General features: G+C 43.5%; 1 protein-coding gene across 3 annotated transcripts in view; it reads left to right on the forward strand.

Moving 5' to 3' along the window:
- The window catches only part of ptprq (protein tyrosine phosphatase receptor type Q), a 41,585-nt gene that overhangs the window by 22,876 nt on the left and 3,957 nt on the right, over positions 1-14,752 (forward strand). For all 3 annotated transcript variants that reach the window (XM_087173366.1, XM_087173367.1, XM_087173368.1), the window contains 26 exons: positions 30-311; positions 746-866; positions 960-1,114; positions 1,232-1,377; positions 2,019-2,190; positions 3,594-3,914; positions 4,003-4,278; positions 4,404-4,555; positions 4,850-4,991; positions 6,007-6,282; positions 6,419-6,793; positions 8,505-8,614; positions 8,823-9,009; positions 9,121-9,359; positions 9,576-9,645; positions 10,088-10,246; positions 10,473-10,764; positions 10,885-10,958; positions 11,077-11,176; positions 11,421-11,549; positions 12,470-12,514; positions 13,178-13,204; positions 13,400-13,481; positions 13,946-14,036; positions 14,201-14,277; positions 14,486-14,620. In XM_087173366.1, coding sequence (XP_087029492.1) covers positions 30-311; positions 746-866; positions 960-1,114; positions 1,232-1,377; positions 2,019-2,190; positions 3,594-3,914; positions 4,003-4,278; positions 4,404-4,555; positions 4,850-4,991; positions 6,007-6,282; positions 6,419-6,793; positions 8,505-8,614; positions 8,823-9,009; positions 9,121-9,359; positions 9,576-9,645; positions 10,088-10,246; positions 10,473-10,764; positions 10,885-10,958; positions 11,077-11,176; positions 11,421-11,549; positions 12,470-12,514; positions 13,178-13,204; positions 13,400-13,481; positions 13,946-14,036; positions 14,201-14,277; positions 14,486-14,620 — 4,235 coding nt within the window. The remainder of the gene's footprint in view (positions 1-29; positions 312-745; positions 867-959; positions 1,115-1,231; positions 1,378-2,018; positions 2,191-3,593; positions 3,915-4,002; positions 4,279-4,403; positions 4,556-4,849; positions 4,992-6,006; positions 6,283-6,418; positions 6,794-8,504; positions 8,615-8,822; positions 9,010-9,120; positions 9,360-9,575; positions 9,646-10,087; positions 10,247-10,472; positions 10,765-10,884; positions 10,959-11,076; positions 11,177-11,420; positions 11,550-12,469; positions 12,515-13,177; positions 13,205-13,399; positions 13,482-13,945; positions 14,037-14,200; positions 14,278-14,485; positions 14,621-14,752) is intronic.

The following is a 14,752-nucleotide window of genomic DNA, read 5'->3' on the forward strand; positions in this document are numbered from 1 at the left end:
AAAGGTGCTTCTTCATGTTCTCTCTCCAGTCCCAGGCAGTCCTCCATATGGCGTCTCTTATGAGTCGATCAGTCCTAGTGAGGTGAATGTGACCTGGCAACCTCCTCTGCTGCCTAACGGGCTCATTACCCACTACAGCCTGGAGCTTTGGAATTCCAGTCACTACCTGAACCTCACCTCGCCGTCCAACTACATCCACATCACGCATCTGCGGAAGTATGCACAATACCGCGTCATGGTGCAGGCACACACGCGTGTCGGGCCAGGAAACTTCAGCAGCGAGCCACTCAACATCACAACACTGGAGGATGGTGAGAGGGATGGGTGGGGGAAGGAGGAAAGGACAGGGTTTGTTTTCACTTCCAGCAGGCTGTATGGTTACATGATGACTGGCTGATAAGTTTGAAGGGCATCTGATTAAATGTGACTTTCCCTCTCATCTTTTCCTCTTCAGTCTCCATCTCTTTGTTTCAGCACATGCCAATGTTGTTACATCACAGGTATTTGATCCCACGTGACACTCAGGGCTGAAAGCTGAGATGCACAAAGAGTCATTACAACTAACCAATTTTAATTTCAGGGCATTACTCTATCTCTCTCTGGCACATTCCCGGGGGCCTTTCTGAGTTTTTGATTTGCTCCGTGCAAATGTGTTTTTAAATAATCCCTCAACTTTTCAGTTTCTTCATTGATAGGCCGTACTCCTCTTTTTATGTTACTGGAAAGTCATTCTCCCACTTCACAGCCCCAGACACACCTCCTCAGTTCATCCGCTCCAGAAAGTTGTCAGACTATGAGGTAGAGTTGTCATGGCAACCACCACTAGAAGCCAATTCGGAGATACTCTACTACATTGTCAGAGTTTGGTGAGTTAGTAAATCTATACAACATTGAAGAAAAAAGGAGTTTAAAAAGAAAACAGAACATGATGCAACAGAAATGGTTGCTCTCTCTGTTAGGAATGAAACGACTGAGCTGTGGCAGAATGTGACAGAGACATCAGTGGTTATTAATGTGGACTCAGAGAGTCGCTACAATGCCTCTGTCTCCAGCTGGACCAGACTGGGAGATGGAGGAGTACTGATCTACATCAGCTTTACCACCAGAGATGCAGGTGCTGGATGAAAGAGTTTTTGACAGCTAACTTTACTATCCTCATATCTAAAATATTTACTTACTGTGTATTGTCTGAAGATATTTTTCACACAGATCCTCTCTGTCTGGCTTTCAGAGCCGTTTGACGCTCCACAGAATGTGACTGTTGCAAATGTGACCGCCTCCTCTATCACCTTGCTGTGGCACCCACCCACTGAACCCAATGGGATCATTGTACATTACACCATTTACTACTCTGATAACATCACTCTGACTAAGCAGGTAAGACACATATACTGCATGTAGAACAGACAGACAGGTGACAAAATAAAGCTGTGCTAATCAATATTTATATATGTATGCGAAAGGTGTCATAGCCACAGAGAGTTATCACACAACTCGGCAGTTCCCCTCAGCTCTACAAAGTATTTTTGTGATGTATAGCTCATCGTTTTGGTTTTGTGGCCACACTGATTCAGTTTTCTGTTTCGCTCTCACTGCTCTCATCAACCTTTTTTCCAGCTGCAGCGGGGCATCTGTTGAACTCACATTTATCAGGTGGACAAATGAATGTTAATGCTGTTCCCTGTCTTCTGGATGTGTAAATAGCAAACGAATACTAGTAATTACTAACACATTCATATGTTAATGTTATGTTGATAGCTGGTGCTGCCCAAGTGGCCAAAAATACTATAGTATAGTAAGTAAGTACTAAAAAGAAATCTGAACAAATGAGTGTAGAAACATGATAAATACAGATGCTTCCTGTCAGTTTGTGGTGGACCAACACTTTACCAAGACACTTAGTGTTGGCTTTTCCTTTCATTTGTCACTCATCTATATGTACAGCACAAATTTCACTCTTGTTTAAATGTCTATTCCAGTGTGAGGAAGTAACCCTGAGACTCTTTTCCACTCCACAGAGGGTTCCAGTCTCAGACTTAGCTGCCCCTGCCTCTCCAGATTCACCCCTCTCCTACACTCTGACTCGGCTGATTGGAGGAACTAACTACACCGTGTGGATGACCTCTAACACTGTGCAAGGAGACGGAGGGGTCCGGAGCGAGATGCTTACCCTGTTCTTACCAGAGGACGGTCAGTCAGACACACACACACACACACACACACAAATGAATAGACATACATGTAAAATACAATTCATTAAGCCCAAACAATTCTTGTATACACTGATTCAGAGTGTCTCTGGTGGGTAAGTCTGCACACTTTTTCCATAACTCTTCAACTTCAAAACCAAAAAAAATCACATAAAACTCTGCGATTGAAGATGTAACTTTCAGCCTGTCAGTGAAAGGAGATAACTGTCAGTCTGGCAAACTGGCTCTATTTTTGTCTGTGACACTGTGCCTTGAAGACAGCCAGTTTGTGTTTCCTTTTACTAAGCATGACGAAAGTTGTGAGGGATTAGAGCCAGAGAGAAGAAGAGAATGAGAGCGTAGAACCGTTTACGATTTGATGACACCGAGAAAAAACACAAAGCCTGACATGCTGTGTGAAAGTTGATTCTGTGCTCACGCTATAATTGCACTGTTCCCACAGAAATCCAAATTTACATATACGCATATAATATTTAGTTGCACTTTGATATCCTCAGGGAGGGAGTGAAGTGTTTGTAAAACTGATCTCTTTGTTTTTATGCGATTTTGGGAAAAAATGGTGCAGACTTTGTCACAGACAGTTACAGATTTGATTGTTGTGATTTTTTTTTTTTCTTGTTAACATTTTGCTTGTGAAGTATTCTCTGTCTGATCACTGATGATCCCTGCTCATACTGACTCTGTATCTCTCGCCTGTGCTCTAGCTGCTCCGCTCTCAGCCAAGCACCGGACCTCCAGGCCACCTTGTCTCTTCCGCACAGCCAAGCCCAGCAGGGGGCTCACTCCCCTGGGCTCAGACCCCCACACACACCTGGCCCCTTACATCCACTCATTCATCTCACGGATCTCTCAAGTTTTATCTCCCCCCTTTCCCCTTCATCTCCCCTTTTTTCTACTCTGTGTACCATGCATTGTTTTTGGAGAGGCTTAGACGAGGAACAGGATGAGTATTTTCTGCTCAATCTCTTTCAGTCCCAAGGTTTCCGTTGTGTGGGTTTTCCTCCTCTAAGTGCCTCTGTTTGTCTTTGAATGGGCTGTTGTTTTATTTGGATATTATTTCTATGTCTGCCTACTGTACTGGTTTTACCTCTTTGTATTTTGTGTTGCTATTGTTCTACTTGATGTGCTGTTGTTGATTTTGTTAATTACAACAGTGCTGCCAATGATTATGACGGTGCTTGTGACAGATAATGATGTTGATGATGATGATGATTGAGCTGATGATGACTGCTGCGCTGTTCATTTTCCCTCCAGTGTCAGAGTGTGTATGGTTGATTGATGCCCTAATATTGTCTCCCAGTAGCGTAATGCTCACAGTTTTCAACCAGTCTTATCGCTGGTAGTAAATAATAGTAACACAATTCTACTTGACTCCCTTTTCAGTGCCAAGTGACTCAGTCCGAAACCTGACGGCTCAGATCTTCAGCTCCACGGCCATCATCGTCAGCTGGGACCCTCCCCTGGAGCCAAACGGCCGTCCTTACTACCTGCTCACCTTACAGGAGGCTGGCATCCCCCCAGATTTATCCAACCAAGGGACTCCAGCTGTCAACAAGACCATCAAGCATACCACGACTGACAATGTCTTCCTATTCACCAAACTCAGGAAGTATTTCCCTTATGTGCTGACCGTTACCCCGGCAACTGGTGCTGGCCCTGCCGACAACCATACCAGCACAATGTACCTAAGAACGGATGACGACAGTGAGTTTATCTACACAAACATTCACTTATGGTGTATGGTTCAGATGTTTTTTGTGATGCTGACATGTGTGGGTGTGTTTCTCTTCAGTTCCTAGTTCTGTTCCTTTGCTGGTGTCCACCAGGAACCTGTCGTCATCCTCCATCGCTGTGGTCTGGCAGCGCCCTCTGGAGGCTAACGGGGAAATAACCGAGTATACCCTCACGCTGTTTGGCCCAGGGGGCTCCAACACAACACATACCCCCAACACCTCCTTCATCATCACTAACCTACTTCCATACACAGCTTACAACGTCACTATTACAGCAGCAACGCGTAAAGGCTTGGGACCTTATCTGCTGCTGCAGCTGCACACTGATGAAGGAGGTGAGTTTGGAAGCAGGTTTAACATTTCTGTAGCACCTTGATGAGATGGTATTTATTTTCTAAGCTGTGAGTATCCTGTATCTACTGTCTGTCTTCTTCTCTATCTGCCAAACTTTGTGTTTCAGGCCCAATGTCCCCTCCCCGTAACCTGACTATATATAACCACACGGCCGTCTCCGTGTGGCTGAGCTGGGAGCCTCCTCTGGAGCCCAACGGTGTGGTGATACAGTATGGCTTCAGGATCCGAGACCTCATCACACACACCGTCACACACCAGGTACCGTTAATTTCACACACCAAAAGCCACTTCACAATAACAGCAAAACACACACACACACTTGCAAACACTCCAGAGACCCCCTCAGTAAGAGTACACACAATCCAGCTGACGGTAGCTCTAATTTTATACTCCAGATGCCTCTCAACAGTGACATTACACTTACGCACATGTACACATATGTGTGCTGATACAAAAAGACATTTTCCACTTCAGTAATCAGGATTGGATGATTTAATCTCTTATGTGTCATTTTTGTATGTGTTTGTGTGTTTTGTGTGTGCGCAAATGTAGAATTCCTCTGGTCCATCAACCATCGAATATCTATCAGGCTTCAGGCCTCATAGCTCTTATGAGATCAGTGTTTACAGTTACACCAGAGTGGGCCATGGGAATCAGTTCAGCAGCCCTGTGACCTTCACGACTAATGAGTCAGGTAAAGCACACACTGCCCACACACTAAGAACGTAACACTGATCTAGCTTACTGCTCACACTTTGGGGTTTAAAATTCATCTTAAAGCTATGCTTTGTATGGTCTCTTCAGTTCAAAATAGTTCATCCATGCCTCAAGGAATATTTCAAGGAAAACAGGTTTGCAAACAAAAAAACACAACAATTTAACCACATCCAAAAAATTCTAAAAACTAAAAACCTAACAGCGTAAGAACTTAAATGAAAAGAGGAAAAAATGTGTAAAGACACAGGCATTAATGACATTAGTTGATCGATAGCTGGCCAACAAAGTCTAACACAGAGAAGACAAAAAAAAATTCAAATGCATCGATCAGTCTATACACAGTAATATGACAACCTCTTTAACCTCAGCCGTTCACAAATCTTAGGGCTTTTGAGATAAAACCAAAAATTTTTCTGCTTGTTTTAAATAAATGAAACGCACTCGTGGTGGCATTAGCTTAAATCAATTGTCAAGGGCATGTGTGTAGTCACTGATAATCACACATGCCTCCCCAAGGCTGTGCAAGAGATCTCTGTGCTTTCCAGTAAACCGGCAAATGAATAAAAAAAATGCTTTCAATGAAAGAAGTATTAGATATTGTCAGTATATGTAGGTAGTGGAGACACTACTGAGCCGTTTTCATCTGTATGTCATTGTGAAGCAGCAGCATGGACAAGGACAAGCTGAACGTGTGTCCTCTCAGGAACACTTGATTAGTAGTAATAGTTTAAGATAAAGCTTATTTGTTTTGTTGTCACAGAAGATACTGTATGTACCAGGCACCACTGTGACCCTATGTGTAGCTGTTCTTTTTCAGCCTGTTTGATGAAATAACCACAGGTAACTGAAACTGAATTTAGTTCTTTCCTTTTACAGCAGACAGTGAAGAATGCTAACAAAAGCTGATGCTAGTATAACAATGTCACTGTCTCACTCCTCTCTCTCTCTCTCTCTCTGTCTCTCTCTCTCTCTCTCTCTCTCTCTCTCTGCAGTATCTGATGCTGTGGGGAACCTGTCATGCTCAGGAGTGAGCTGGGATTCAATTCAGTTGTCCTGGGATCTTCCAGTCAACCCTAATGGGCAGATCATTTTTTATGAGATCCTGGTGGAGATGGACTTGCAGTCCTACACACACCAGGCTAACTCACCAGAGTACACAGTGACTGGGCTGTCACCAGACATGGAGTACACACTCACTGTGGCTGCAGTCAACTCTGCAGGACCTGGAGACAGAATGAACTGCAGTGCTTCCACTCTTTCTGAATCAGGTAGTCAGTCTTATTTTTTTTTTGTACATCCAGGCACTGCTATTATCTAGTAGAAGCTACTGCCTTTGGCTTCAATGAATCGCTAATTTAATACAGAATGAATACTTGATTAAATCCTCTTTGTTTCTTCTAACAGTCCCAGCGGCCCCTCGCTTCCTCACCATCTCTCAGGTGACACCTAATAATGTGACTCTTCAGTGGGCTCCGCCGCTCTCCATACCAGGCCTGCTGAAAGAGTACCACATCATTGCACAGCTGCTTTCAACTGTTTGTGAAGCAAACATCCTACCTACTGCAGAGCCAGCCTCAGGGGACCACCTGACCCCAGGCTGCGTGGACTCTAATGTCACAGTGTCAGTAAATGCTTCAGATAGCAGAGAAGAGAGCCACAACAGCATCACACTCCAATCCCTGAATAAATACAGATACTACCGCTTCAAAGTGGCTGCGGTGACCAACGCTGGAGTTGGAGAGTATACACACTGGAGTTATGCGCGTACCCTTGCTGGAAGTAAGAACATCATAGTGATTATATGACCTCTGTGTTTTGCCACTGGAGGGTGAGTAGATAGTCAGGTCCTCTGCCTCTGGCGGCTCCTCCTCAAGATCTTAACAAATAGAACTACAGCATTGTAGAGTGGCATCACTCTCACAATGATATTGTGTCTCAGTATCAAGGAGGAATTTTCTGTCTTTATATACACTGCCTGGCCAAAAAAAAAGTCGCCACCTGGATTTAACTAAGCAAATAGGTACGAGCCTCCTATTGGATAATTACTGCATGGGCGATTATCTTTCAGCTGGCAACAAGTTATTTATCCCCAACTGGTGCAATGAGTTGCCGCTCATTGCTTAAACAACCATGTCGAAAGACACATCCCGTGGTCGTGGAAAAGATGTTAGTCTGTTTGAGAAAGGTCAAATCATTGGCATGCATCAAGCAGAGAAAACATCTAAGGAGATTGCAGAAACCACTAAAATTGGATTAAGAACTGTCCAACGCATTATTAAAAACTGGAAGGATAGTGGGGACCCATCGTCTACGAGGAAGAAATGTGGCCGGAAAAAAATCCTGAATGATCGTGATCAGCGATCACTTAAACGTTTGGTGAAATCAAATCGAAGAAAAACAACAGTAGAACTCAGGGCTATGTTTAATAGTGACAGTAAGAGCATTTCCACACGCACAATGCGAAGGGAACTCAAGGGATTGGGACTGAACAGCTGTGCAGCCGTAAGAAAACCATTAATCAGTGAGGCTAACCGGAAAAAAAGGCTTCAATTTGCTAGGGAGCATAAAGATTGGACTCTGGAGCAATGGAAGAAGGTCATGTGGTCAGATGAGTCCAGATTTACCCTGTTCCAGAGTGATGGGCGCATCAGGGTAAGAAGAGAGGCAGGTGAAGTGATGCACCCATCATGCCTAGTGCCTACTGTACAAGCCTGTGGGGGCAGTGCTATGATCTGGGGTTGCTGCAGTTGGTCAGGTCTAGGTTCAGCAACAGTATGTGCTCAAAGAATGAGGTCAGCTGACTACCTGAATATACTGAATGACCAGGTTATTCCATCAATGGATTTTTTCTTCCCTGATGGCATGGGCATATTCCAAGATGACAATGCCAGGATTCATCGGGCTCAAATTGTGAAAGAGTGGTTCAGGGAACATGAGACATCATTTTGACACATGGATTGGCCACCACAGAGTCCAGACTTTAACCCCATTGAGAATCTTTGGGATGTGCTGGAGAAGGCTTTGCGCAGCGGTCAGACTCTACCATCATCAATGCAAGATCTTGGTGAAAAATTAATGCAACACTGGATGGAAATAAATCTTGTGACATTGCAGAAGCTTATCGAAACAATGCCACAGCGAATGCGTGCTGTAATCAAAGCTAAAGGCGGTCCAACGAAATATTAGAGTGTGTGAACTTTTTTTTTTGGTGGCGACTTTTTTTTTGGCCAGGCAGTGTATTATAAGTCAAAGAAAGATTAAGTGTCTTAAAAGGTAGTATCTTAAATCTGGTGATTTAAGATAGTATAACATCTTAATGCAAAATTAGGAGCAAACCCTGATAAAATATTTTTGTTTGGTTTTGTTTTTTCAGTTGTTCAATTAAGAATTATAAAGAACCCTTGTTTTTTTAGTCATCCTTCCTATACAGTATATCTTAGTTAGATATAATTTCATAAGAACTTTGTGTTTTTCTAATCTCCTCCTTCAGACCCTGATGCCCCTCCCCGTGACCTAAAAGTGACCTCCACCTCCAACAGCCTTCGCATTGCATGGAGCGCTCCAGCTGTTCTCTCTGGGCCGACATCGTATCTTGTGCAGGTCTTGTACAGACGCACACACAAATATGAACATGTCACCGGTGAAGTGTAAAATACAGGTAGATGGTCTCAGAACAGATCAACATGGTGTTATGTTTAAAAATAGCAGCAGCAGCTCAAAGGCAGGTTCACATTCTGTATGATGTAAAGTGCAGACAATATGAAAAAAGAAGTGTTTTATGTTTCCATGAACTGTGCTATTATTTCAGGTCGATGGTCCTGGTTTGAACATCTCAAGAGTCCGGGCTCCAGGAGAGTTGATGGCTGTTGTCGTGACTAACTTGACTGCTTTCACTCGTTACTATGTGACTATCACCGCCTTCACTGGTCCACTGGAACTGGCTGCCAGCGACGGGAAAGCTATTGGACCTACTGAGTTTCCAACGCTGGAGGAGGGTATGTGGAAATTTACGCCTCCGAAAACCTATGAGAGCTCCTACCGACCTGCAGATGTGAATAAATATGTATTATTACTTTTCTCCAGTATCATTTCTACTCTGTCCCCAGAGCCAAAAGACCCTCCTAAGAATGTGATCGTATCAGTTATCCCAGAGGAAGTGAACAGTGTGAAGGTGACCTTCACGCCCCCAGAAGAGCCCAATGGAAACATCACTGCCTACTTTGTGTACATATACGAAAAGGACCAGCTGGTCAAGAACATCAGCCTTAATATCATCCAAAGAGACCATAACACACTGACTGCTGTCATAGAGGGCCTAAAGGGAGGACACAGCTACACTATACAGGCAAGGAGGATACACATATTACACACATAGGCATGCACATTTAGACACAGTGTCTCGGGTCACACACCTGGAGCTATAACAGCAGATCAGCGCTGCCAGCACTCCACAACCCTTGCCGAGCTTGCTCTTGTTCAAATAGTTCTTCTTTTCTTTAACTCCTTACTTCATCTGTCCCCTTTTCTGCCGTCTTCCCTCTCTCTGTTTGCCTGTTTGTAGATTTCAGCAAGGAATGGCGCCGGGAGGAGCCCGCCCAGTCCACATGTCCAGATAACTACAGGAATCAAAGGTATAACTCCCTCTTTTTTGCGTCTGCTCCGCTCTGCTCCATAGTGTTTCTCTCTATCTTGTTTCAGCAGTGCAGCACAGATGCTAGACAGAAAATTGCTACTGCACAGTGTTATTGCTCAATAAGTATCCAGTTGTTCTGACACAGTAAATGTGACTCAGCAATACAGTCTGGTCTGTTTTAATGCTGTAGAGGTGCAGTTTTAATCTGAATATTGAGAGCAACAGCCTGTTTGCCATGTTTAATATGTAACTGTAAGAGAATAAAAGTACCTCTTCACACATACTGTATTCACACAAGTGTGTGTGTGTGTGTGTGTGTGTGTGTGTGTGTGTGTGTGTGTGTGTGTGTGTGTGTGTGTGTGTGTGTGTGTGTGTGTGTGTGTGCGCGCGTGCGCGCGTGCGCGCGCTCTTCTATGTTCACATGTGTGTGTGTGTTCCAGCCCCGGCCAAGCCAACCCAAAGACCCCAGGCGGTGCTGGGCCATGGAGGGGTTGCCATGGTAACCCACAGGAGTATCACCATCCGCATGCCTGCCTGTTTCTATAGTGACGACAATGGACCAATCACAAAAATTCAGGTCATCGTGGCCGAGTCAGGGGGTATGACTCTTCAGAAACATTGACAGCCATCACTTTTAGTTGAACACATTTGGGTAGCAGTCTTTTTTATGCTTTAAGCCTCAAGTAGAATCTCGTTTTACAGTACGTCACTCTGTCCTAAGCTCACAAAAGACAAAATGTAAGCAAAAGCTGAGGGGCTTAACGTCAGCCAAAATTTGACTCAGTTCCCCTGCGATTCTTTTTCTCTTTTTCCATCCTGTCATAGTGAAGGACATCCAGAACCTGACCAACTGGAAGAATGCATTTTTTGATCGTCCTGCCCCTTACCTGGCTGACAAGGGGTTCCCCAACCCGCCATGTTTTTTGAGGGACGGTGCATCACGCACGGACGCACACGTCAGAGGTGATCGCAGTGTGTCTGGAGACGGCCGGCCCCTGGTGAGGCACAATCACACTACAGCAGGAACGTACGTGATCGGAGACAACGATGACTGTATGCAGGGGAACAACACCGACAGTTTCTGCAATGGACCTCTGAAGCCTAACACGGTCTATGTGTGAGTGCACTACACACACTCAACCACACAACAATTTAAAAACTGTTGTATATACATGTAGCTATAATGATATGATGCTGAGACTGGACTGGATAATGCTGGTTATTTCCTATTTATCAGGTTCAAGTTCAGAGCCACTAACATCAAAGGCCAATACACAGACTCTGAGTACTCTGACCATGTCAAAACTGCAGGTATTTACAGTCATTCCTGTATAACTGTACATCAAGAAGTGAAAACATAACATGTACAGTTTAGTTTGTTGTTTTTGTGTGATGTTGTCCGTTCTGTCTCCTCTCCCTCTCTCTGTAGTGGACGGGCTATTGACCAGGGAAGAACAGATCATTCTCGGTGTTCTGCTTTCCTTTTTCTTGGCTGTGTTACTCATCATCATCATCTGTGGCTCAGTCAAGTAAGATGGCAACAGACATTCATTCATTTGCCAACATTCATACATTTGCTGAAACACTGCAGTTATTGCTATTAACAGACAAAAAAAAACATGCTATGTGTAAATTCCTGTCATAAGTCATCTTTGCATTTGCAATAAATCTGTTTCCTTTCCAATTTCATTGATTTTAATTCTGGATATTAATTTTTATTTCTGTATTGTTATTAACCTCTGTTTGATTGACATGCTCATTATCAAATGTCAGGATCCATCAGCGCAAGAAGGAGGGTGGGACTTATTCACCAAGGGAGGCAGAGATCATAGAGACAAAGTGTAAACTGGATCAGCTGATCGCTGTGGCAGATCTGGAGCTGAAACAAGAGAAACTCAACCGGTAAGTCTGTGTATTTAGTTTGAATCTGAAAGCGTGACTTTTCCTAATACAACACACACATTCTTGGCAGCTGAGGCTGGTTGCACACTACATGACTTCAGGCTTGATTTATCTCCTCTAGACAAGGTTTTAAATCTAAGTCAACAAGACAAAAATCTCTTTGCTGCAGCCAACTTGATGTGGGCTCCTGTCAGCACTAAATCTTCTAGCACCGTAGAGTTCGTGCAGAAAATAGAAGCAGCAGCACCACGACGCAACACAGCGTCGTTGTGGCTTTATAGTTTACCTTCAGTTCTCTGCAGCACAGGCAAGTCATCCTGTCTGTATCTTTCTAACCATGCTCGCCTACAAATTCAGCGTCTAGCTCTCCTGTTCTCATCCTTTTCTCACACAAACAAGTGCACAGGCACAAAGTGCTGCAAGCTGCTTTTCCTTCTCAAGCTACAGTTTTGCACCAGGTGAGAAACAAAGTCACATTTAGTACGGGTTTTGGTGTATCAAGGTCACTGATGGCAAAGATGAGGTGAGAAACGTACAGGAAGGAAAAGCTTTTAATATGAGTAGTACTATTTATGTAAATAATTGAGAATAATTTGTCATCCACTCATTTAAGTGTTAAATGCATTTAAAAGCAAAGAGTGGGGGTTTGTGACAGTTTCATGTTGAGCTCCTCCAGCTGTCATTTAAATTCAAACTGTTATCATTAGGACGGTGTGTCTCTCTGCCTTGTGACCAGAATCTCTTCACGACTCTGACTATGAGATCTGTATAAATGCCATTTTTTATGTTAAAATAACAGACTTTTCTTTGTCACTTGTCAAACTAATGGCACATATATTATAAATTTCTTTGCATGCAGACACCTGCACTGACCTGCCTTGGCTTTATTTTTCTCTCACTGAGCACTCTTCTCCCACCAGGTATTCTTCCTTCTTCTTTAGACGGAAAGAGATTTATGTCATCCAGTAAGTTGGTCTCATGTCGTGTGTGTGTGCCACATTTTGCTGTGTATAGATTGTTTGCATGTTCTATGCCACCTTTCATTCATCACTCTCATCATGTCATCACTATGATACCCATTAAGGCTTCTACCATCCATCTGTGCTGTTTATTAAACCTTTGGTGGAGGGTGACAGTTCAAATGAATCAGTGACGTCAAAGTTTTGCCTACAGCCTGCTCCCTTTCCTCTTCATCACTGGCAGGGATGCAGAGCTGAGCTGACACTCCTCTGCTTGAAACCGTTTTAATTTGTTTACCCACTCACTATCTCGAAAGTGCTTGGAAGGCTTAGCAGGGTACAAATGGTAAGCTTTATCGATATCCGAGGATCTTCGTAGCTACAATTCTTCAGTAATGCAAAGAAACACCAGCCACACGGGAACTAACCACATGCTTCATTCAAGTTTACTGATGTTCACATATTCCTTTAGAACGTAGCATCAAAGTCAGTGTTAAATCGAAGTGGGTTTGATTAATAACTAATAATACATCTTTTTCTTAAACATACAATATCTTCCACTCTCCACAAACAGGATCAGTTCAGCTGTCATGGACAGAAATACCACAGAGTGGGCTCATTGAGTTAATTTGTTTATTTTGGTTGATTTTTGCTGTCTATTTTTAACAGGCTTCTCAGCTACAGAAAATCACTCAAGTAAGTCATCCTGCATAAATAATGTGAATGTGCACAAAGTAGCTGCAGCATCGAGCTGCATGTTCTGTACTGCTCAGTATTACAAGTTGTGACCTAGAATAAGTTTACAGAAAACAGCATAATGCTGTAGAGTTTTTTGTATATCCCTCTCTATTTCTCACATTCAGTGTATTTCTCTCCTGCTCTCTCTGTCAGACCTGTCAACAAGAAGTCTTTTCTGCAGCACGTAGAGGATCTGTGTGCCAACGACAATGCCAACTTCCAGGAAGAGTTTGCTGTAAGTGTCTGTCTACAACCTGGACTCTTGTTTATCAAACTTCTGCCTGTATATAAAAATTGGGTTGGAATAAGAGGAAATCAACCAAAGTGGAGCATGAAGGGAAGTCTGCTGTTGGTAGACAAGGTACATCACACAGAAAAGAGATAAGGGGAATTTAGTGCAGACAGTGAAGATGCATGAAAAGTGATTGCAAACAAAATCAGTGCCAGATTTAGTATTGTTTTTCCCCGGCAGGTTACTTTTAACCAACTTAGAGACTGCTGAAGCTCTCATAAATGTTACAGTATTTTCAAAGTCAAAAGAAATTGGATTTTAAAAAATATATTTTTAACCATACTTTTATCTTGAAATAAAAATTTAACTTTTAGCAGTTTTGAAAATACCTGCCCTGACCTTTAACCTCCACATACGTGTGTTTATGTGAAGATGTTTTGTTGATGTATAACGTTTTATCTCCACAGGAGCTCCCAAAGCTGCTTCAGGATCTGGCCACCACAGACGCTGACCTGCCCTGGAACAAATCCAAAAACCGCTTCCCCAACATCAAACCTTGTAAGTGATCAGGCTGAGAACCACCTTAGAGACTATTGGTACATGTACCAAATGTATCTCTTGTGTTTTTAGCTCTAATGTTAACTGCATGTGCCTTTGACCACCACTTGCACAGTTGCCTTTCACACATTTCTGCCACACTCTTCTCACTATACTGTGTCCAGACAACAACAACCGAGTGAAACTGCTGTCAGAACCGGGCACCGCAGGCTCTGACTACATCAACGCCAGCTTCGTCTCAGTGAGTACCAGCTATCAGCAGCTAAAAGCCTGTGGTTAACCTGGAGGGTCGCTTCCACTTGATAGTAGTTTTGCAGGTGTGAAACACATTTGTAGCAAATACAGCAGTTTTTAGATTTATGTCTGCCTCTTTCTCATTCTCACAGATAGATGGATAGATGGATGTGGCAGATGTGATAGAAGGCCTGTGTGTCTTTCTGTGTTTCTAGGGCTACCTGTGTCCAAATGAGTTCATAGCCACCCAGGGACCTCTGCCAGGCACAGTGGCTGACTTCTGGAGGATGATCTGGGAAACGGGAACCCGCACCATAGCCATGCTCACGCAGTGTTACGAAAAAGGCAGAGTGCGTCATGAGAGATTTGACACTGTTATGAAACACCCCTAGTATCATCCTTCAGAGGACGAGCTGGGCTCCATTACAACTATATCACCAGGAGGGTTATATCTGCTACGAAGATCTGATGTATGTGTGTGT

Source organism: Seriola lalandi, unplaced genomic scaffold (genome assembly GCF_002814215.2).
Source record: "Seriola lalandi dorsalis isolate HSWRI2012SDOR001 ecotype SW California unplaced genomic scaffold, Sedor1 jcf7180002054188, whole genome shotgun sequence".
Taxonomy (NCBI): domain Eukaryota; kingdom Metazoa; phylum Chordata; class Actinopteri; order Carangiformes; family Carangidae; genus Seriola; species Seriola lalandi.